Here is a 21718-nt window from a genome sequence, read left to right as displayed (position 1 = left end):
TAATGACTGAATGACTTGTATCAAATTATTATTAAATGTGTTCAAGCTGATATCTGCAAAAAAATAAAAACCGGTACTCTGTGTGAAATAGATTGTTAACTATATTAAATCTGTATTGTTAAAAGCACTATAAAAATAAAGGTCACTTGGCTAAACCAGTGACAGCTTATAAAAACGTAGTTCTGGGTTTTTCAGCTTGTTTACTGTACACCTTGTCACATAGCAGCTTTAGGCATTGCTCTGTTTTTGTTAGAAGTCAGAAATGACAAGGAGCCAGCTTCCTGCAATAGAAGGTCAATGGAGAGCTTTGGACTGTCCAAGAGCAGACCTCTACTACTACTGGAGCCTGATAGCTCCGCCCACCTCTTGCCAATCACACTTAAAGGCAACGTCTCAAAGTTTCTCCCCCCTCTAGAGTTTATAGCATAAAGGTCTTGTCCCTGAATCCGATCGCACTGTTGAACGGAAGGTAAGGCACGATTTAATAATATGCAGCCTCTACTATAGACATAAGGTAGGCTATTACATGAAAATATGTGTTTTCGACATTTCTTCAAGTGACTCTTAAAATGATCTGTTTGTGATAGGAGTGTCACTTCTCAATAGAAGTCACATGTGTCTAATATAACATGTTTATATTCTCTGGCGATGTTAACAGCATTTAGACCTTACAAAAATATTATTTTAATAATTACGTTATATTGTAGAAACACTTGTTAGCTCAAATGATGAATCGCTACAAAGGATTTGTTGGTTTGATTGGTTCTAATGTCTCAAAATTGTCTCAAAGTAAATGTAAAAGTCACTTTTTTTGTTTTTGTTTTATTGTAATAAAATGTTTTTTTTATTACTACGAAAAGGGAAAGTGTAAAGGACCACACATGGGAAACAAACGAAATCTGATCGTATTACTCATTTATCACACTACGTTTCCCACCTGTTTCTCTTTGTCAGGTGTAACAAAGCTCTTAAAGAGATATTTCACCAAGTAGCTAATAAAAATCATCAAATTATCCTTTGTGTCTCGTGCAATATTTTTAAAGTTTTCGGTAACCATGGTTTATGTGCGAAAAACAATTGGTTGTGGCAGAAGAGGTGTTGTCTTCTAATGCGCACAAGCCAAATGGAGACAATAGCGGTATTAATTTCTGACGCACGGAAGCTATTGACTATAGTCTTTTTTTTTCCACTTAAAAGCTTATTTTATGCACCAAATTTATCTTTTGAGTTATTCGCTAATATATATGTTGGCGAATAATTGTACATTACATATGCAAATGCTCACACGATGTATGTTAGTGTATACACTCTAAACAAACTTAATAGTGACATCATTTAAGGGGTTATTATGAGCACTCTTTGCAAGCTTTGTAGTATGATCCATTTAAAATGTAGTACTTTTTTTTCGGCCACACTATTTTTTTATTGCACAGAATTACACAATCATATAAAACATACAGTAACAATACAAGAAAATAATGCTAGGGGAAGATGTAAACAAAATTATAGGAATACATTAAGAAGTGTACATGCTTGCAAAATTCGAATAGCTTTTTGTTTCCTTGAGGGCAATATAGAATCAATATAGTATTTCACCTAATTTTTAAATGCTATAAAACATGTTTTTTTTTTTTTTACCTGAAAATGTACATTTATGTATATGAAATTTTGCCAATAAAATAAAATAAAAATAAAATAAAATAAATGCAGGTATGTTTATCTTTGGAGTTTACAGTTATACCTAAAAGAACATCTTTCCACTCTAAAATGAAATCTCCATCAACATATCTAACAATAAAATCAAGCACATTCTTCTAAAAAAAAAAAAAAAAAAAAAAAAGACACAGAAGGGCAGTGCCAAAATAAATGAACAGCTGTCTCTGGTTTCTGCCAGCTACAGCTAACATCAATATCCTTTTTAAATTTAATTAAATAATCTTTAGCAGGGTATATTCGGTGAAGAAGTTTGAAGTATACTTCTTTCACCTTATTTGTTAATAGATATCGATTGGCAGAAGCCAGACTTTTTTTCTGGCTGAAAATCTGATGGCAAATCTTTTCACTGTGGTAGTTGTTAGGTGTGTGACCGAAGCGTGACTGAGGTTTGCTTTAGTGGACTTTTTATCTCTTAGATTTGATTCAGGAGGGGTTAAGTTGATAATAGCTTTTATTTAAATATACATCTGGTTGTAATTAAACTTTATTTACTCCTCAAAAATTTAATTGTACTCCCATTTGGCTCTTGGTAAGTTAATTTATTATTATGATTTTTTTTTTTGTTCCTGGTTTCACCTCTTACTTTCAAGTATTTCCAGAAGTAGTAAATGTGATTTCCCTTGATATTCAGACTCACTTTAGATTATTATTTTTGTTCATTTGCATTTATAAGCAATGCACCAATGTTTCGACATCAGTTTTGGATATAGAAACAGCTGGTGATTCAGATAAAGATAAATTGTGTTGGCTGTGAGTTGACTGTTACGAGCTCTGCATGAATAAGATTGACTCCAGGATGGATTGAAAAACAGCAGCAGGTTGTGATTTGGCAACATGCAAACATTAAAGTAGAAAAGTAAAATTGCGAAGTAGAGTTGTATCACTTTAAAAAATAAATTAAGGAAGATAGGTTAACCCAGCAGTTCTCAATTCCAGTCCTCACGCCCCCTGCTCTGCACATTTTGTGTGTATGGCTTCAGATGTTTGTTCTTGTTCCGCCATGAGTTCAGTTCGAAATCAAACATATATGTTCCATTCAAAGTGTAGTAAGGAAGAGATAGGATCCAAATGCAAATGAAAGGTAGAGTTTATTGAGAGAGCGGTGATCACAAGTCTCTTCAAACGGGAACTCCGGTAGCTGCAGGTTATGCAGAGATAAATAGTCTCTTTAAACAGGAACACAGGTAGATTGCAAAAGTCTATAGAAAAGATAACAGGACAGACTCATAAGAAGGTCCCCTATAAACGGGTCAGCAGCTCTCTCGTGACTCTTGTTTGTGGCTGGAATGCAGCAGATAATCAGGGAGACCCTCTAGTAGATCTTATACCTCTCGTCCCCACGTACTGAGCGGCAGCAATGCATAGAGCACAGCTCAGGGCGATCGTCGACAGCGGGAGGGCTAGACACAGAGTAGAAGAGCAATTAATAGACAGTGAAATGGCTTAGTTGACTTGTACCAGTCTGTTTACAGGAATATGACACGACAAGACAAGACGGAAACAGCAGGGTTCGTAAATAGCCACCAGCATCATACTCTAACGAAATAATCCGGCAAATGGCGAGAAAACAGGGAACATTAAATAGCAAGCAGGCTAGAGGAGAGAACAGGTAAAACGAATAAGCGAGATAACAGCTAATGAGAATCAGCTGAAGAGGGAAAAAGGGAAAGAGTGAGGTAGTGACCAGCAGAGGGGGGAAAAGGAAAGGAAAAGCCAGAGAGAAGAACCAGACTCATGACAGTGCCCCCCCCTCAGCGAGCGCCCCTTGGCGCTCCCGAGGGAGGGACCTGGCGGTTCCGAAGGAAATCATCAATGATGTCGTGGGAGGGGACCCAGCTTCTCTCCCCAGGAACGTAGCCCTCCCAATCCACTAGGAATTGATGGCCACGACCGTGACGACGCATATCAAGAATCTTGCGTACAGTGTAGACAGACGTGCCCACGGCATGAATAGGAGGAACGGAAATACGAGAAGGAACGCATACGACTGATTTATGCAGGATACGTGAAAAACCGGGTGAATGCGCCAGAGCTTAGGAGGAAGCCTCAACTTTACCGTGACAGGATTGATGACCTTGGAAATCTGAAAAGGTCCGATAAAGCGGGGAGCTAATTTACGAGACGGTGCCTGAAGAGGCAAATTGATAGTGGAAAGCCACACTCTTTGACCACACACATACCTAGGACTCTTGACATGACGTTTATTTGCATTTCTTAGAATGCGAACCCTTGAACAACACAGAGATGCTATCACCCGTCTCCAGGTACATTTACAGCATTTAATAAAAGCCTGAACGGAGGGAACGTTGGACTCTGTCTCTTGTCCTGTAAAAGCTTGAACACGGATGCCATAAGCGGCATGGGGTAACGATTCTTAATGGTAATTTTGTTAAGCCCCCGGTAATCGATACAGGGTCGAAGAGAGCCGTCCTTTTTCTTTACAAAGAAAAACCCCGCACCTGCAGGCGAAGAAGAAGTGACAATAGTACCGGAGGCTAACAAATCAGACAGATAACTCTCAAGTGCCTTGCGTTCAGGACCTGTTAGAGAATACAAACTACCACGAGGAGGCGAAGTACCGGGTAACAGAATAAAAAAAACACGGAACGTGATGTTAAACTGTCCATTGTGCCAATGGATGGTATGCACATGAGGTTTGCCTTGATGTTAAGAGTGGCGTGGGAGCTGTACCTCAGATATGGGAAAGATGTAAATTTGGGACACATCATCAGTAGTATGCCTTTGAATCATGGGGTGTTTCGGCCTTTCAATACTAAACACCCTCATCAAAGGTGGCCAGCAACAGGGTGATCAAACCTGAGCTTGTGTCCCATACCCAATCATGAAAATTGCCTAGTTGTTTAAATGGCGCAGCCCACGGGAATATGCAAGGCAGGAGGCGTCCTCTTCCCTGAGTCAAGCCTAGAGCTGACCGCATACCTTGTTCACCCTCTTCATGGAGGGTTGTGACCTGGGTTCTCAAGTGGGTTATAGAGTGGGGGGGATTAGTGAGTGGGTCATGTTGATGCTCTTTGAGCCCAACAAGGGTCCTTCTTTTTAATCCATATCCACTGGCTGCTTCTTTCGGCCGCTTCAGAGACTGATTTAATTGTCTGTCGCAGAGCCTGTCCATGGATGCCAAGGTCTTTCAGCAGTCTGATGGTAGAAGAAGCCACAAAACCTCTGCATCCCACTTCAACCAGATAGACTTTCGCTTTCCATCCTCTTTGTTGAGCGTCTGCTGCCAGTTCTATATACCGCAGTTTCTTGCGCTCATAGGCCTCATCCGTTGAATTCTCCCATGGGACTGTGAGCTCTATGATGTAAACAGTCTTCAATGAAGGGGACCAGAGAACCAAGTCTGGTCTGAGGGTGGTGACTGCAATCTCAGGTGGAAAGATTAGTTGCTGGCCAATATCAACTAGCATCTTCCAGTCCCGGGCCATGGCTAGCTATCCAGCTTCTGTTTTGGTAGGGGGATGTTTGGGCTTTTTCTGTCCCTCTCGGATGAAGGTTGGGGCCGTGATGGAATTGATTGCTCTCAGGGGCAGGGAGTTAGTGGTATTCCTCTGGCTCTCAAGAGCTGCTGCCAGACTCTTGAGGACCTGGTTGTGTCTCCAGGTGTAACGACCTTGTGTGAGGCAGGTCTTGCAACCGGCCAAGATGTGATTAAGAGTCGCTGGAGTTGGGCAGAGGGCACAAGTTGGGTCCTTGCCATACCACTGGTTGAGGTTTTTTGGAGATGGGAGCACAACATAGGTGGCTCTGATGATGAAGCTGATGTTGCTTGCCTCCATTTCCCAGAGCTCCCTCCAGCTAAGCTTTCTCCTCTCCAGACCTTCCCACCTCATCCATTGTCCCTGTTTGACAAGAGAGACAGCCTTTGCGCTTCTTTCCGTCTCCTCCTGACGACGCACCTCCTCGACCACCATTTTCCTCCTTTTTGATTTTGAGGCCTTACGCCAAGTTGGCTTACTTGCCTTAAGGCCAAAGCCTCCTCTTCCCAACTGGACATGCCCTACAATGTCACTGTGCTTCAGGGCTGAGGTAGCTTGCTGCACCGCGTCAGATGGTGTCCATTTCCGTCCGGTTACAAGGAGTGGAACGGCATTGCTGATGGTCTGGTCTCTGGAGTCCTTCAAAGTCATCTGGAGTCTCACTTTAGAACACTTGTACTCTTCGGTGAGGCTTGTGATAGGCAGTTCAAGGACCCCTTTGCCATAGAGGCTGATGTTAGTCAGACAGCGTGGGACGCCGAGCCATTTCTTGATGTATGAAGTCATGGTTCGCTCCATCTTCTCCACCGTTGTTATTGGGAGGTCATAAATAGTGAGTGGCCACATTACCCGAGGGAGAAGTCCAAATTGCAGGCACCAGAGCTTGAGCTTCCCTGGCAGTAGGGTACTGTTGATGTCTTCCAGACTGTTGGTAATGTCCTGCCTTACTTGCTGCACTTGGTCTTTGTCCCCGAGGCTTGCGTTGTACCATCTACCCAAGCTTTTGACAGGTTGCTTGTTACTGTTGGTATTGGGTCATCACCAATACAGAACTTCACATTTTTAAGCTGTCCCTTAACTATTGAGATGCTTCGTGACTTGTTCGGTTTGATTTTCATCCGGGCCCACTTGATGTTCTCCTGCAGTTTACCAAGTAGCCGCCTGGTACATGCTGCAGTAGTGGTCAGAGTGGTCATGTCATCCATGTATGCTCGGATAGGTGGAAGGCGGATCCCGTTCTTAGTTCGCTCACCCCCCACCACCCATCTTGAAGCCCTGATGATGACCTCCATGGCCATTGTGAAGGCCAGGAGTGAGATTGTACAGCCTGCCATGATGCCTACTTCTACGCGCTGCCATGATGTTGTAAAGTCGGCTGTTGTAAAGCACAGTTGCAGGTCTTCGAAGTAGGCTTTTACTAAACTAGTGACAGATGATGGAACATGGAAGAAGTTGAAGGATTCCCAGAGGAGGTTATGGGGAACTGATCCAAAGGCATTAGCCAGGTCAAGGAAGATGACATGGATGTCTCTTTTGTCTTTCTACGCCGCTTGGATCTGATGCCAGATGATGCTGGTATGCTCCAAGCAACCAGAGAACCCAGGAATGCCGGCCTTCTGTACGGATGTATCAATATACTTGTTCTTCTCCAGGTAGGTGGACAACCTCCGTGCTATCACGCTGAAAAATATTTTTCCCTCAACGTTGAGAAGGCAGATTGGCCGGAATTGACCAATGTCTGTCGCATCCTTCTCCTTGGGAATTAGCACCCCTCCAGCCCTTCGCCACCCCCTAGATATTATTCCCTTCTGCCACACTATCCTCATGAGCCTCCAAAGATAGCATAGCACATCTGGTGCGTTCTTGTAGAGCTTATACGGTACTCCATTCGGCCCAGGGGCTGATGCTGATCTTGCGCACCATACTGTACTCTCTACCTCTTTCCATTTTGGAGGGCCAGTCTCCAGATTGAATTCGGGAGGTTGAATAGGTGGGATATCATGTGGGATAACTATTTGTTCGTGCCTTTTTGGGTCATGGTTGCCCTTTTCCAGATGTTCTTCCAGTTCCTCCTTGGGAATTTTCAGGATTCCGCTTTTTTCCTTAGCGAAGAGATCTTTAACGAACTTGAAGGGGTTTTTGTAGAACCGTGTTCTTGTGTGTTCCTTCTTCTTGCGAAGTTTCCTCAGGTTCTCTGCTCTTCGCAAGGTTGCCAACCGACACTTGATGTCCCCCTGGAGTAGCATGAAACCCTCTCTCTCTGCATCAGAGGCCTTCTTCCACTGCTTTCTCAGCTGCCTTCTCTCTCTGACCAGAATTTCGATCTCTTGCTGCCTCCTGGATTTGGCTGGTGCTGATATTGCTTTGTTGCTTCTCCTAGTGTTTACTCCAAAGCGCTCTTCTCCATAGTGGTAGATGATGTCACCCATCCTTTCCAGCTTTTTCTCTGCTGTGCCCACTTGTTGCTCCAGGATTTTTGTCAGGTCGTTGTTGACTATTTCCCACTCTCTCTTTTCAACAGCTTTGGGCCACTTCACACTCGGTCTGTGCCCTTTGATCTTTTCCTCCTTGGGAGGTCTCTGTGGTTGAGTGGGTTCCTCCACCGTCATTTCTGTGCTTGTATTATCCTCCTCAGGGACACTGGTACTGATGCACTGGGAACTTTTTTTTTTTTTTATTCCCTTCAGTCAGCAGTCTCTCCAAGCTGTCACACAGACTTTCCTATGTTATCAGCTGTCCGTTCACAGCGGTCACTGGACAAGTCCAGATATTCAGAATCAAAAAAACACGGGACGTGATGTTAAACTGTCCATTGTGCCAATGGATGGTATGCACATGATGTTTGCCTTGATGTTAAGAGTGGCGTGGGAGCTGTACCTCAGATATGGGAAAGATGTAAATTTGGGACACATCATCAGTAGTATGCAGATCAATACTGCAATCATGGGGATGGTGTGGAGGAAGAAAAGTGGCCCGGGACCGACTAAACACCGCCCTCAGATCATGATATTCCTCTGTAACCACAGTCAAATCGGCTGGCTCCTCCTGAAAAACAGAGACAGGGGAAACAGAAGGATTAGCGGATAACAGACAGTTGACATGACAAGGCAGGCTCCATGAAAGAATACTATTACAAGACCAATCAAAGTGGGGATTGTGTCTGACTAACCAGGGGTGACCTAGAACTACTGGGGAATAAGGGGAATGAAAAACTAAAAAGGAAAGAGTCTCATGATGGTTTCCTGAAACAGTTAGAGCTAAAGGGATAGACTGAAGATTGATACTGGGCAGGGGCTACCATCTAAGGCAAAAAGGGGTATGGCCTGTTTATGGCTCCTCAAAGGAATACCTTGTTTTCGAGCCCAAGCTTCGGCGAGGAAATTTTCCTCAGCCCCTGAGTCTATTAAAGCCTTGCATGAAACAGTGGTACCAGCCCAGCTCAAGGTTATTGAAACGGTTGTGCAGGACGTGGATGAGGAGATCAAAGAAGTTGCGCTTGCCAGTACCCCCTCTTCTACTGGCAAGCATTGGCTTTTACGAGGCAGCTCGAAACAAAGTGGTTGGCCGCTCCTCAGTACATGCAGAGGTGATTGACGAGGTGTCGTTCTCTCTCCTTTGCAGAGATACGCAGACTGCCGAGCTGCATTGGCTCTGGAACAGGAATGGAGATGGGTCAGCGCCTCTGACGCGGCGACGAAGATCAAATCTTTTTTTTTTCACCCGGATCGCGAGATCAATGAGTGGGTCGAGACTCGTAGGCAGCTCGCAGGCAATGACTTCATCTTTGACATGAGCTCTAAGTCCCTCCAGAAAGCGAGCCGCAAGGGCTGTTTCATTCCAACCGCAGGTGGTCGAGAGAGTACGGAACTCTATGGAGTAATCCACCACGGATCGTCCTCCCTGGCGGAGTGAAGAAAGCAAGCAGGAAGCCACCTCACCATGGGCCAAACGGTCGAATACCCGCAACATCTCATCCTTGAATGTGTCGAAGCGCATGGAATATTCCGCCCTTGCTTTCCACGCAGCCGTTCCCCAATTGCGGGCACGCCCAGTCAGAAGTGAAATGACATAGGCAACCCGGGCTCGCTCACGGGCATAGATGACGAGTGACATTGAGTGGGCTCTCTACTATAGCACGGGGGATTATTGACAGGTGGCTCCGGTGTGTCAGGCGACCTTGGAGGGGGGCGGTGGATCTCTCCGGAGCAACTGAACCTGGGTGGATAAATCAGATAGTTGAGCAGCCAGCGTCTCGACTACACGATGAGTTGTGGTGAGTTCCTCATCTTGTCTTCCTAACATATCACTTTGCAGTTCGACAGCTGTGTGAATGGTTCTCTCGTTAGCTGGATCCATCAGTTTTGGCCGGATTATTCTGTAGTAAGGAAGAGATAGGATCCAAATGCAAATGAAAGTTCGAGTTTATTGAGAGAGCGGTGATCACAAGTCTCTTCAAACGGGAACTCCGGTAGCTGCAGGTTATGGAGAGATAAATAGTATCTTTAAACAGGAACACAGGTAGATTGCAAAAGTCTATAGAAAAGATAACAGGACAGACTCAGAAGAAGGTCCCCTATAAACGGGTCAGCAGCTCTCTCGTGACTCTTGTTTGTGGCTGGAATGCAGCAGATAATCAGGGAGACCGGCTAGGAGATCTTAGACCTCTCGTCCCCACGTACTGAGCGGCAGCAATGCATAGAGCACAGCTCAGGGTGATCATCGACAGCGGGAGGGCTGGACACAGAGTATAAGAGAGATTAATAGACAGTGAAATGGCTTAGCTGACCTGTACCTGATGACAGGAATATGACACGACAAGACAAGACGGATACAGCAGGGTTCGTAAATAGCCACCAGCATCATACTCTAACGAATTAATCCGGCAAATGGCAAGAAAACAGGGAACATTAAATAGCAAGCGGGCTAGAGGAGAGAACAGGTGAAACGAATCAGAGAGAAGAACCAGACTCATGACACAAAGTGCATTGAAGTGTGCAAGACATGAATTTAAATTCTATTTATTTACCGAGCTATATAATGTAACACTTGTCCGAGTGTGAAGACGTTGTGCAGCACAAATCCATAAATGAATGTTCCGAAGTGAAGTAAAATCTAACAGTTTTCCCTACTCAGGGTGTAGGAAGCAATGAACACTGTGTAGGGACCATATCAATTGGAACACAGTTCATGCACGGAGCTCACTTCTAACAAAATTATTATCTGAAATAGGTGTGTTAAAGAGAGACATGCAAAATATGCAGAGCTGGGGGGGGGGGGGGGGGGGGGCTGGAATTGAGCACTACTGGTTTAATCTAATGTTTATCATTTTTACCAAGTAAAATGCCTTTTGGTATAATTGTAAAATGTCCACGTTAAGGTTGTAGTAGTACATTTGCCTTTTTGCTGTGAAATCCTTACTTTTTAGAAAGTAAATTCTGTTTTTTTCTTAACAAAAATAAATAAATTTGATAATGAATAAATCACATATGCAGACTTTTCATCTAAATGTTAAAAAACCCAGCTTTACAGGGTTAAAGCTATTATAAGTAATCATTTAAAACTAGAACTGTAGCTGTAACTGTAGCTCAAGTGGTAGAGCGGATCCTGGGGAACACTGTTAGCCTGAATGCAATGTAAGTCGCTTTGGATAAAAGCATCTGCTTAATGCATAAATTTAATTTTAATATAATTTAGAATATTACTTTGCCATATAAAAATGCCAGTACATGAAGCAGACAATAAAGCATGAATGTGCTTTCTTTTGCAGGTGAATAAAGTTGACAGTATGCTGCGGTGGAGAGTGTCGAAGCCCACTGTGCTGAGCCTTTTGCTAATTCAGGCTGTTACAGTGGTGCTTCTGTACGGATGGTACAGCCGTCCACCGTCTCAAAACTCTCTATCTGAGGGCAAGGTGCATGTGCTGCTGCTGTCGTCTTGGAGGTCTGGCTCATCATTCCTGGGACAGGTGTTTAACCAGCATCCGGATGTCTTTTATTTGATGGAGCCAGGCTGGCACGTGTGGATGTCTGTAAAGCAAACAGGTGCACGTAGCTTACGAATGGCAGTGCGTGATATGATTCGTAGTGTCTTTCAGTGCGACATGTCGGTAATGGACGCTTACATCCCCCAGCCATGTAACGTCTCCAAACTCTTCATGTGGAGCCACAGTCGTGCACTCTGCTCTCCACCCGCATGTTTTCTCACAGCTCGTGACGAGATCAGCAATGAGCAAGAATGCAAGAAGAACTGCGACACGCAGGGTTTGAAGCTCGCGGAGGCAGCGTGTCGGTCCTATAGCCACGTGGTGTTAAAAGAGGTGCGCTTCTTTGAGCTGGAGTCACTGTTCCCACTACTGCGGGACCCCACTCTGAATCTGCGCATCATTCATCTAGTTCGTGACCCACGAGCTGTGCTTCGTTCCCGAGAGAAGTCTTTCAAAGCCCTGGTGCAAGATAGCGCCATAGTACTTGAACAGGCTAACCTTCCGGAAAATGAACAGCCGTATCAGGTCTTGCAGGAGATTTGCCGCAGTCATATGCGCATTTATGAGACCGCCATGATAAAGCCACCCGATTTCCTACGGGGACGCTACAAAATGATACGTTATGAGGATTTAGTGCGTAACACGCTGGCCGAGATCGAAGCCATGTACGAGTTTGTAGGGCTGGACATGACCGAAACTTTGCAGGAGTGGATCTACCGCATCACTCATGGAAGGGGCAAGGGAAAGAAAAGTGATGCCTTCAAGATTACCTCGCGAAATGCAGAGGACGTCTCCTTGGCTTGGAGAACCACCTTATCATTTGAAAAAGTCCAGCACATCCAGGATGTTTGCAAAGATGCCATGACTCTGCTTGGATATAAAACAGTGGATAGTGAGGAAGAGCAGAAGCTGCTGGATGTAGACTTGGTGAAACCAAATGAACAGAATCACTTCAGCTGGCTACCTTCTAAAAGCACTACTGCTAAAGTATAGAGACGTTCCAGTGATCAAACGCATAAAAGTGTGTCATTTGTGCATCAGTTTTGTTCTCCTTCGCTTCATACAAATGTGTCCTAGGGAACAGCAGAGAATTTGGACATTCCTCTGTTAAAGAGGACACTACAGCAATGAAGCGCTGTTCTCTTCTTAACACAACATTTAACACTGGATGATGTTTTTGAAGAAATCCAATAATTAACTTTAAGTTTTATTTATCGACAAAGAAACTATGGTGTTTTTTGTTTTTGTTTACAGAAATAATTTGCATTTCATTTTGATGTTGTAGATGAAGATTGAATCAGAACTATAACAGGGCTGTGTGTTTCTTGTATAAGTGTCACATTAAAATGCCATTTAGCTATCTACAGATTTAAACAGACTTTGATCGCATAAAGCTGAATATCCACATCATTGTGAATAAAGGAGTTCCTGCTCCTTGAGACCCACTGTCTCGCAGAGTTTAGATAAACCTGACACAAACACACCTTAACCAGCTCATCACACCTTCCAGGATCAACTGATAAATCGAAGACCGGACAGTGGGGTTGAACATTGGGGTCCCAACTAGGAAGTAATTCATATTTGATTTTATGTTTAGATTGATGTTAGTCTTGTGCTATTTTAAGAGTTTTATTAGCTATAAACTCGGGGACTGTTTCATCAAATATGCTAAGGAAAGCAGGGATTAAAGTCCAAAACATAGACTTGAAATAACCTAACAAATCAATCTGGATTAAATCGGTTTCATAAACGACAGTTGAAAGGCACAACATGTAATTTTTTGAGTTTTATGATGCCATGTTCATGCATGAGCTAATGATTTTTTAATGTAGTAGAATGAAGCATGGTGAGGCTGAAATCTGTCGAAGCGAAACGAGGCCGCTGAACGAGCGTGATGAACTGCTCAAAAGCAGCAGAGCTTTTATTATGCCACTGTCGACCGTTTCCACTCCTTCCAGTCGTACGTATGTGGTGTAAAGTAGGACTGTTTTATTATACATTTGAAAGTTCTGTTATAATGCTACTCTGTGTGGTCGTCACCGGTCTATTAAAACACAACATATTAAAGTGTCTTTGGTGTTTCCATGTATTCTACAAAACAAAAACAGAAATCGAGAGGTTATGACGTCATTGGCAGGCAACACAATTACACTATGCATAGGTCCATATCACTAGTTAAAATTGCTAATTTCTCTGGATTTAAACATTCTTCTAAAAATTTGGGATCATGTGAGTACACAAGTCAACAAAATATTTAACACTGTTCTAGTTGTTTTTGGATATTTTAATATAAAAAAAATCTTACATCATGTATAATGAATATGTAAATTATGGGAATTTTTTAATACTGACTTTTTTATGAGGACATTTAGGTGAACAGCCTACAGTTGGGTTAGCAATATTACTTGGTTAAAATATTGTTTATTCTTTTCATATTTATTGCAAGGGCCAAAAATGTTGTTGCTATCATTTTATAGACCAAGAGATTTTTTTGCATTTCAGGGGAACATAAGAAGTTTGAGTTACTCAATTATGCTTTCATGTAAAACAAGTGAGATAATAAGCCAGTTCCACAAGACAAAATACACACCTATTCATTAAAATATATTACAGAATATCACTTAGAATGTCAATTTAACTCGTTTTGAGGATATTGAGATTTTGCACTTGAAAACAAAGCAAAGATACCCATTTGAAAATCACCAGTTTCTACCAAACTGCTTGAGCAAGAGTGTGCTCTTACAAGTTTAATGTTAGCCAAGGTAATTGTAAGAATATAAACTTATAATATACAGTACATATGAAAAAATAACTAATCTTTCTCATCCATATGTTTATCTGCTCTTAAATGTGTAGATATTTAAATACTTGAATAATTTTGAAATTAGATGATTGCAGGAATTACATTTGATGTTTTGGGCTCTTCAGATTCTTTTATATTGATCTAAAATAGCTTTTTAAAAAGTAACATGCTCTACAAAGTGAAAATGTATATACTAATTAGAGTGAAATTTTATCGCTATGGCCTTTTTTTTCATCTTTTTTTCTCATGTACTTGGCCGCCGTTAACCATTGTGAAAGAAGTATTGGTAAAGTGTCATACAGACACTGTTTTATGAATAATTCTTTTTTTTTTTTTTTTCATGACTTTGTTTGATTGTGGTAAAACAGCATGTTATAAATTATATCTAAAAGGACTTTGAACCTGGATGTCAGAATCACTTTTACATTTTGTAGTACTGTGGTACCGCTTTGTTTGTCATATACATAAATGGCTTTTATTATTCTTGTACTTGTTCTATAAAATATTTGACATTTGGAACCTAATGTGATAAAATGTAAACTTTTTATTTTTATTTATAATTTAAATTAATTTTACATGATTATTATTATTATTATTATGTTAATTGAGGCATTGTCATTTCAAGAGGTAATGTTTGTGATCAGTTTTGTGAACATTTGATTATATCCATCACAATCTATTCTGTTATTAAACTATATAGGAATAGAAAATCATGGCACACGTTTAGAATATCAGTATTTATGCTTGATTTCTCTAGGTTTATAATTAATGTTGGTCTTCTGGTTGTTTGCATGTTCAGTGTAAAAACATGATGTCTTGTCCACTGGTTTTTCTAAAAACTTTCTGTCTTATCAATGTGGAGTAAAACATTTTTCCCCAACTTTATGTACCTTATAAACTTTTTTTGACCTTCATTAAACCCTGCTGTAATAATGTACATAAAAGCTATTATTTCTGTACAAATAGACTCTTTATAGCAGTGAGTATGTGGGGTTTCCGCCTGCTGCTTTAAGTGCTACAGTGCATCTCATCCTCGTGAACAGCACCAGATTGCCCAGTTCTTGGTGTGAGATGTTGCTCCACTTTCCACCAGGCACTTGCAAGTTCCTACACATTTCTGGGAAACACCTAGCACATATATCAAAGCCGCAATGTTTACCAGCAAATTTGTTACATTAATTTGTTTAATAAGGTTACCTTACACTTTATGGTGCAACTTCAAAAACTGGTTATTTCATTGATGCCTTATGTACTGGAGGAAAAGTTCATTGTTAATTTTGGAATGTAAAAACTAGAAATCTGATTACAGCAACTTAAAAATGGGCTCTTGACTTGATGTCCACTAACTGGATGGGCTGTTGAAATGAACCTCATAAATGAGTGATTTGGGACATTCTTTGAACCAACTCAAGCACGTATAAAGATGTAGCCCATAAAAGCATTTTGAATGTGATTTCATCAAACAGAACATATTCCTGAATCAACATATTTTATCCTGAAACAACCTTCCAATCAACCAATGGATTTGGATATTAAAAGCATATTAGTGTGGTATGTGTAAGACAGGTTAAAAGATCTAGATAAATCTGGATAAAGAGGTCTTCAATCTAGATTTAAACTGCAAGATTGTGTCTGCCTCCCGAACAATGTTAGGTAGGTTATTCCAGAGTTTAGACGCCAAATAGGAAAAGGATCTGCCGCCCGCAGTTGATTTTGATATTCTAGGTATTATCAAATTGCCTGAGTTTTGTGGATGTGGAGGACTATAATGTAGAAAGAGCTTGTTCAAATACTGAGGTGCTTAACCATTCAGGGCTTTATAAGTAATTAGCAATATTTTAAAATCTATACGATGTTTGATAGGGAGCCAGTGCAGTGTGGACAGGACCGGGCTAATATGGTCATACTTTCTGGTTTTAGTAAGAACTCTTGCTGCTGCATTTTGGACTAGCTGTAGTTTTTTTTTACTGAGCATGCAGAACAACCACCCAAAAAAGCATTATAATAATCTAACCTTGAAGTCATAAATGCATGGATTCGTAATTTAGATATATTTTTGAGATGGAAAAATGCAGTTTTACAAATGCGAGAAACGTGGCTTTCTAAGGAAAGATTGCGATCAAATAGCACACCTAGGTTCCTAACTGATGACGAAAATTGACAGAGCAACCATCAAGTTTTAGACAGTGTTCTAGGTTATTACATGCAGAGTTTTGGGTCCTAATTTTACCACATTTTATAGGCTAAAAGAAACAAAAAATAAGTTTTAAGACATGACTTGAACTCAGATAAAGTGGAAGCCGATTTAATATAGAGTGGTAGCTTGTTTCACAGTGTTGGGCCGGCCACTTCAAAGGCTCGGTTACCCCTCGATTTTAGCCAGATTTTAGGTATCTGAAGGAAGAGCTTATCTTTGGATCTAAGGCCAAGTATATCGGACTGAAGTATATCAAATGTAGTATATCGGACAAATAAGAAGGTGCTAAATCGTTTAATGATTTAAATACCAATAATACAATTTTAAACTCAATTCTAAATTTAATACAGGTGTGTATGTAATCAGTAGCAGTGGGGTGTTATAGGAAATAGAGTCTGTGAAAGTGGCAAAAGTTCCCTCTAGGGGAGCTTATGGGACACTCCTAAACAAGTAAAGACAAGTCCAAGAGGGAGGTGGAGCGAAATTGGAACATGGGGAGGGATGGAGGGCTAGGTCCATATGGCAGACCATGGAGAAGTGGAGGACCAGGACCATGGAGCAGTGGTAGACTGTGAATAAGTGGAAATACTGGACAATGATGAAGAGCCGGTGGAGAAGAAAGCCAAGGTGGAGCAGAAGACCAGGTCAGAGCCAGTGGAGCAGAGAGCAGAGGTGGAGCAGGTGATGCAGAGTGCCAAGATGGAGCCAGAAGTCAGGGTTGAACTGGCGAAGCCAAAGCAGAGCTGAAACCACCAAAGTGGAGCAGGTGGACCGTCCACCAGTCCAGACAGGACTAAAGAACCCCATAGTGAAGCAGATGACCACCACAGCGGAGCAGATGGGACTAAAGACCACTTCAGTGGAGCAGATGGTGCAGAAAACCACCATGGCAGATCAGGCTGGAATAAAATAAAAAGCACAGAGAGGTTAACAATGGTCTCATCGGCCATAACCGGACAGGCAGGGAGTTCATGGACTGCCTCCTTTGCCGTAACGGGGCAGACAGAGAGTTGGTAAATGGCCCCCTCTGGGGTCTGAGAGCATTTTGTTGTCCAGACACACAAAATGGTGACTGCCATCAAGTCAGTTTGTAGAGGTTTTAGCTAGGCCTGATTGTGGGAAGGATATGAGGCTTGGAAGTGTAGGGACCACTGGGATGCCAGCCAGTAGTACCGACATCAAAGATGGGTCCAGGACCAAGCTCCAAATCTGTAGGAGCTGGAACACTATATGATATGCTTTCTGAACAATAAAATTAACATACCACTTACATCATTAGGATCAAGTCAGTTAGAAATACCAAAGATTCAATCAGAACAAGGGGAGTCTGTGTTTAGCTATTATGCCACCCGCAGCTGGAACCAGCTTCCAGAAGAGATCAGATGTGCTAAAACGTTTTAGCTGTGAGCACTGTTACATCTGAAAGATTGCACTGTATTTTATGTATCCTCCTCTTTTATTCTTGACTGTTCATTCATTTTAAACAAACTTTGCACTTTTATTCATTGAAAATGTACAAACAGTTGCTTCACAGACAGCAACATAGTGTTGGCCCAGATCCGGCCCACATCTGTCCCGCATGAAATCCATTACTGAACCCTAGTAAAGACTAACAGGCCTCGTCATCTATGAAATATCTTTACCACACAAAAAGGCTCTGTAGAGACACTTGGACCAAATGTGCAAAATCATTTAAAAGTCTTATTATTTGGTAATGTTGTTGTGATCACTTTCATTTACTTTTGTGTTATAAGTGTGCTATATAAATAAACTTGCCTTGCCTTCTTCACACTAAGATAAAATGTTCTTCAAAGAACTGTACACTAAAAGCTGTTTCTTTGGCATCAATGTGAAAACCCCCTTTTTATTTGGAACCTTTATTTTCCAGAGTGTAGGCCTACAAGGTACAAAATAGTTATATAGTCATAAGAGAGACCTGTAGCACCACCAGTTTACACTCAACTACCAGATTTGAGGTTCTGTCATTATCATACATGAGCCAACACCACCCTCCTGAGGTGACAGCAGTAGTTGTAACTTGACTGTTTAAAAATAAGGCTTTACAGGTAAAGGTAAAAGGCAAAATTTTACTTTTTAGTAGTTTTTTAAATGTTTATGTATTTGTTTCCAATTATTTTTTTTGTTTTGAAATAAACAGTTGTTACTCCTCCCCATTTAAAAAATGGATTGTTATTATAACTGTCTAATTTATATAACGTTATATTTCTTAATAGTCTCATATTATATAGATTTCAAAATAATTTTTTTTAATTGATTGATCGATTGCCGTTTTCAGACCGATACAGCCTCAACAATGTCCAACATTCAAGATGCATCCGCACCCTGATTTCACCCAGAATGTGCTTGAATGATGTTGCATGTTTCGCCGCCTTCGGTTATTTATGTATCCCAACTAGTTCCTCTGCAAGTTCAGCTCATGTTTCATTGGTCCAGTGTGTGGGAGGAGCTCAGAGAGCACTTTGCAGAGGATGCAGGATATGACACCCATCAAGACATGATGCAGGAGACTTGACCGATGCGAAAGATTCATCCTACAACATACACTAGGCAATATATGGTTATGAGATAAGTTTCTCTTTCTCTTTCTCTCTCACGTTTTGTCTTTTGCTACAATTGCGCCATCAGAGATGTCCACCCGCCTCCGCTCCTCTGCCCATCACTGACTGACGTTATTACAGACGCTTCCCGGAATGAACAGCAGGATCATCATTCCGTTTCCAGACAGATTCAAGTGGATTTCCAGGAAACTGTAGGCTAGAGCTCGGCTTCGTCATGGCCAGATCAGCGAACAGAAGCGGTCAGGACGGAGACTCGAGGGTATCTGCTCCTGCGGAGAGAGGTGAGCTCCGGGAGCTGTCCCTGGAGGAGGTGCTGAAGTCTTACGAGCAGCCCATCAATGAGGAGCAGGCTTGGGCAGTGTGTTTTCAGTGCTGCAGAGAGCTGAGAGCGCCGCGCCCGCGCACGCAGCCTGGCGAGGAGTTTCTGATCCGAGATCCGTCATCAATAATCCTGCACAGGGACGGGAGAGTCACGGCACACCTGGACAGCAGCGGTAAGGCCTTGACATTCATCTAACGAAACTTCTTTAACAGACTCGAGAGGAAATCAGATTTAAGAGTTTCTCTCGTCCCGGCTATTTAATGTGTATTATATCACTAACTATGTGGTAGATGCACGTCCTCCATTGAGATGTGGCTAATAAAAAAATGCCGCATTTTAAAAATAAACAAGTCACGCATTTGATATTTGATATCTAACACCAAGACAGCACTTAAATGCTTATAGTTTAGTGTCCAATTGCGTTTTTAAGTTTATATTTTTTATATTCTTGAGGCAGTTTCTTCAGCGTTAATGCATTATGATTTGCTATCTGTGTCTATTGATTACATGGGGGGTGTCTCGTGTTGTTTTGCCGAAGTCTTCTTTGTAAACACTGTTTTTGAATTGGATTTGCGATACAATGTGTTGTCGTTTTACTCTGAATACTTCTGCATTGGCCTGACGAAATGTAGCAGTAGAGGGTGCTGCAGTGTGTGTTTGTAGGTTAAACCCTCACGCTATACTCTTTACAAAACATGCTGACACGTGCGTGGATTCACTGCTTTGGAAGTGAAGCAGCGGAGGATAGAGAATGAGAAGTTGTCGTCATAGCACAAAGCCCCTCCCTCGAAATCACAGTCTCTGCCATGTAGGATGCTCTTTGTCTATTACATTGTATTTTAGTAGGATTTTTTAAATGATGTCATGATGAAATTATTTCACATGAGCACAACTACATTTACATTTTCAGATCTCTGAACAGTTTGTCTGGAAAAGATTAAGTAGGCCTACAATTGTTTACAGTTTGCACAACAACAAAATGCACATGGCTTCCCTGATCAAAACAGAGCTGATTCCCGGTGAAATCGTCATGCTCTACCTTTTAAACATTCTGTCATTGTGTGAGCCATCACATGCAGATTGATCCATTTAATTGTCTAAATCTCTCAGACATGCGTGTACACATAGCCTACATATCAACAAATTATTTTGACTGTTCATAATACGTCAGCTAAATTGGCAAATGCACTGCCATAGTAATTAAATAAGGAATCACAATTTTACAAATTAACCAGGCTTGGAATATATTTATGGAACTTGTCTGAATGTCATTTTGACTTTTTGTAGTTTTCATAACTTTATCTACTATAGAAATCAGCATTTAAAACGTTCACTGTGATAAACAATAGCATTCAGTTATACAAAACTGAAATCACTGTATAATTGTAGCAAATAACTGATTTGACCATGTACATTTCACACACAAAAAAGAAAATGATTATTGTTAGACTTTTATTTATTTAATTGTTTGTTTGGAAGTTGTTTATTTGTTAAATTCACAATGAAATCCAACCTGACCATTGCTTCTTTTTTTTTATAAGAATACTTCAGTTTTTTTATTCTAAATAAATTCTGTGCACCTTAAAAAAAAAAAACATTTCGAGTGGTCGTTTCACTCAGATATACATCACAGTAGGAGAGAAAAGGCTATTTATGCCTACTTTTGCTCCTTGTGCCCTCCCTGTGTTTGTCCTACATTATTTGATGACTTTTCCGTGTTCTCCTGTTGATCATTTAAAAAAAAAATACAAATTGTCTTGCATGTTTCTTGAATCTTGTTTAAAACTTAAACTATGCTTGGGTTCTTTATCGCTGTGTTTGAGTCACATTTGCTAGAGGAGGAGATTGCGGACTGAAGAGAGCATACGTGATCCTCAGCAGATATCCATTATGCTAGCACAACAACACTGAATTGCTGAGTTGTAATTGGAGAAAGTGTACAGTCAGTTGCCTCACAGATGGAGTGAGAACCCAAGTACTGACTAACAGGCCTCATCCTCAATGAAATATCTTTCCCACACAAAGTTAAAGAGTTCTGTAGAGACACTTGGACCAAAAATGCAAAACATACATAAAATGTGCCCTCTTTAATACTGTTGAACTGAATGTATGAAGCACAGTGTTTGCTGAAACATTGCACTGAAGTAAGAGCTCCCAGTTGATCTGTCATTAAAATGCTTGTTAAAGCTGATTTCACTTCTATAGTATAAGAAACAATGAATTCAGAAGTGTATCAAGATATTTTACAGGTGAATGTACAGATAGCAATGCAATGCAGTGTAATGCAGAGCTTGAGTGATGCAACAAGACAGTGACACAAATCAATTGAATAACGGCTGAAATGAAAATAAAATTTGTTCTTGTGTCCTGACTTGAAGTGATTTGAGATGTTGTAGCATAACCTAAAGAGGGCTGTGCTATCAAGAGAGACCACAAGGAAATATTGATGAACGGAAACAGATTTGTGGGGAGAGGTGGTCCAAAATTGGTCAAAAGTCTTATAAGTTTGGTAAGGTCTCACTTACTTTCTCAGTCCTGCAAAGGATTATATTATAGATTAATATTATTATAGATATTTTCAAAGGGTTCACTCACTTTTTCCTCCCATTGTATGTTGAGGA

At 41.2% G+C, this 21718-nt stretch overlaps 2 protein-coding genes across 2 annotated transcripts in view; both read left to right on the top strand.

Annotated features, from left to right (window-relative positions):
- Window positions 1-413: 413 nt before the first annotated feature.
- On the top strand, window positions 414-12556 carry chst6 (carbohydrate sulfotransferase 6). The gene is made up of 2 exons (XM_052543566.1): window positions 414-469; window positions 10981-12556. The coding sequence occupies exon 2, from the start codon at window positions 10999-11001 to the stop codon at window positions 12187-12189; it is 1191 nt and encodes a 396-aa protein (XP_052399526.1). The 5' UTR covers window positions 414-469; window positions 10981-10998; the 3' UTR covers window positions 12190-12556.
- A 5980-nt stretch (window positions 12557-18536) lies between these two features.
- Window positions 18537-21718, top strand: part of spire2 (spire-type actin nucleation factor 2) — a 36147-nt gene continuing 32965 nt past the window's right edge. The window contains exon 1 of the mRNA XM_052543517.1: window positions 18537-19269. Within this exon, the coding sequence (XP_052399477.1) occupies window positions 18990-19269 (280 nt within the window). The 5' untranslated portion in view covers window positions 18537-18989. The remainder of the gene's footprint in view (window positions 19270-21718) is intronic.

This window comes from Carassius gibelio, chromosome A25 (assembly GCF_023724105.1).
Source record: "Carassius gibelio isolate Cgi1373 ecotype wild population from Czech Republic chromosome A25, carGib1.2-hapl.c, whole genome shotgun sequence".
NCBI classification, from domain to species: Eukaryota; Metazoa; Chordata; class Actinopteri; order Cypriniformes; family Cyprinidae; genus Carassius; species Carassius gibelio.
This window is presented reverse-complemented; position numbering and strand designations above follow the sequence as displayed.

What these genes read in the sequence shown, in the direction of transcription:
- chst6 (XM_052543566.1), top strand. Translation starts at nt 10,999, where the DNA reads ATGCTGCGGTGGAGAGTGTCGAAGCCCACTGTGCTGAGCCTTTTGCTA.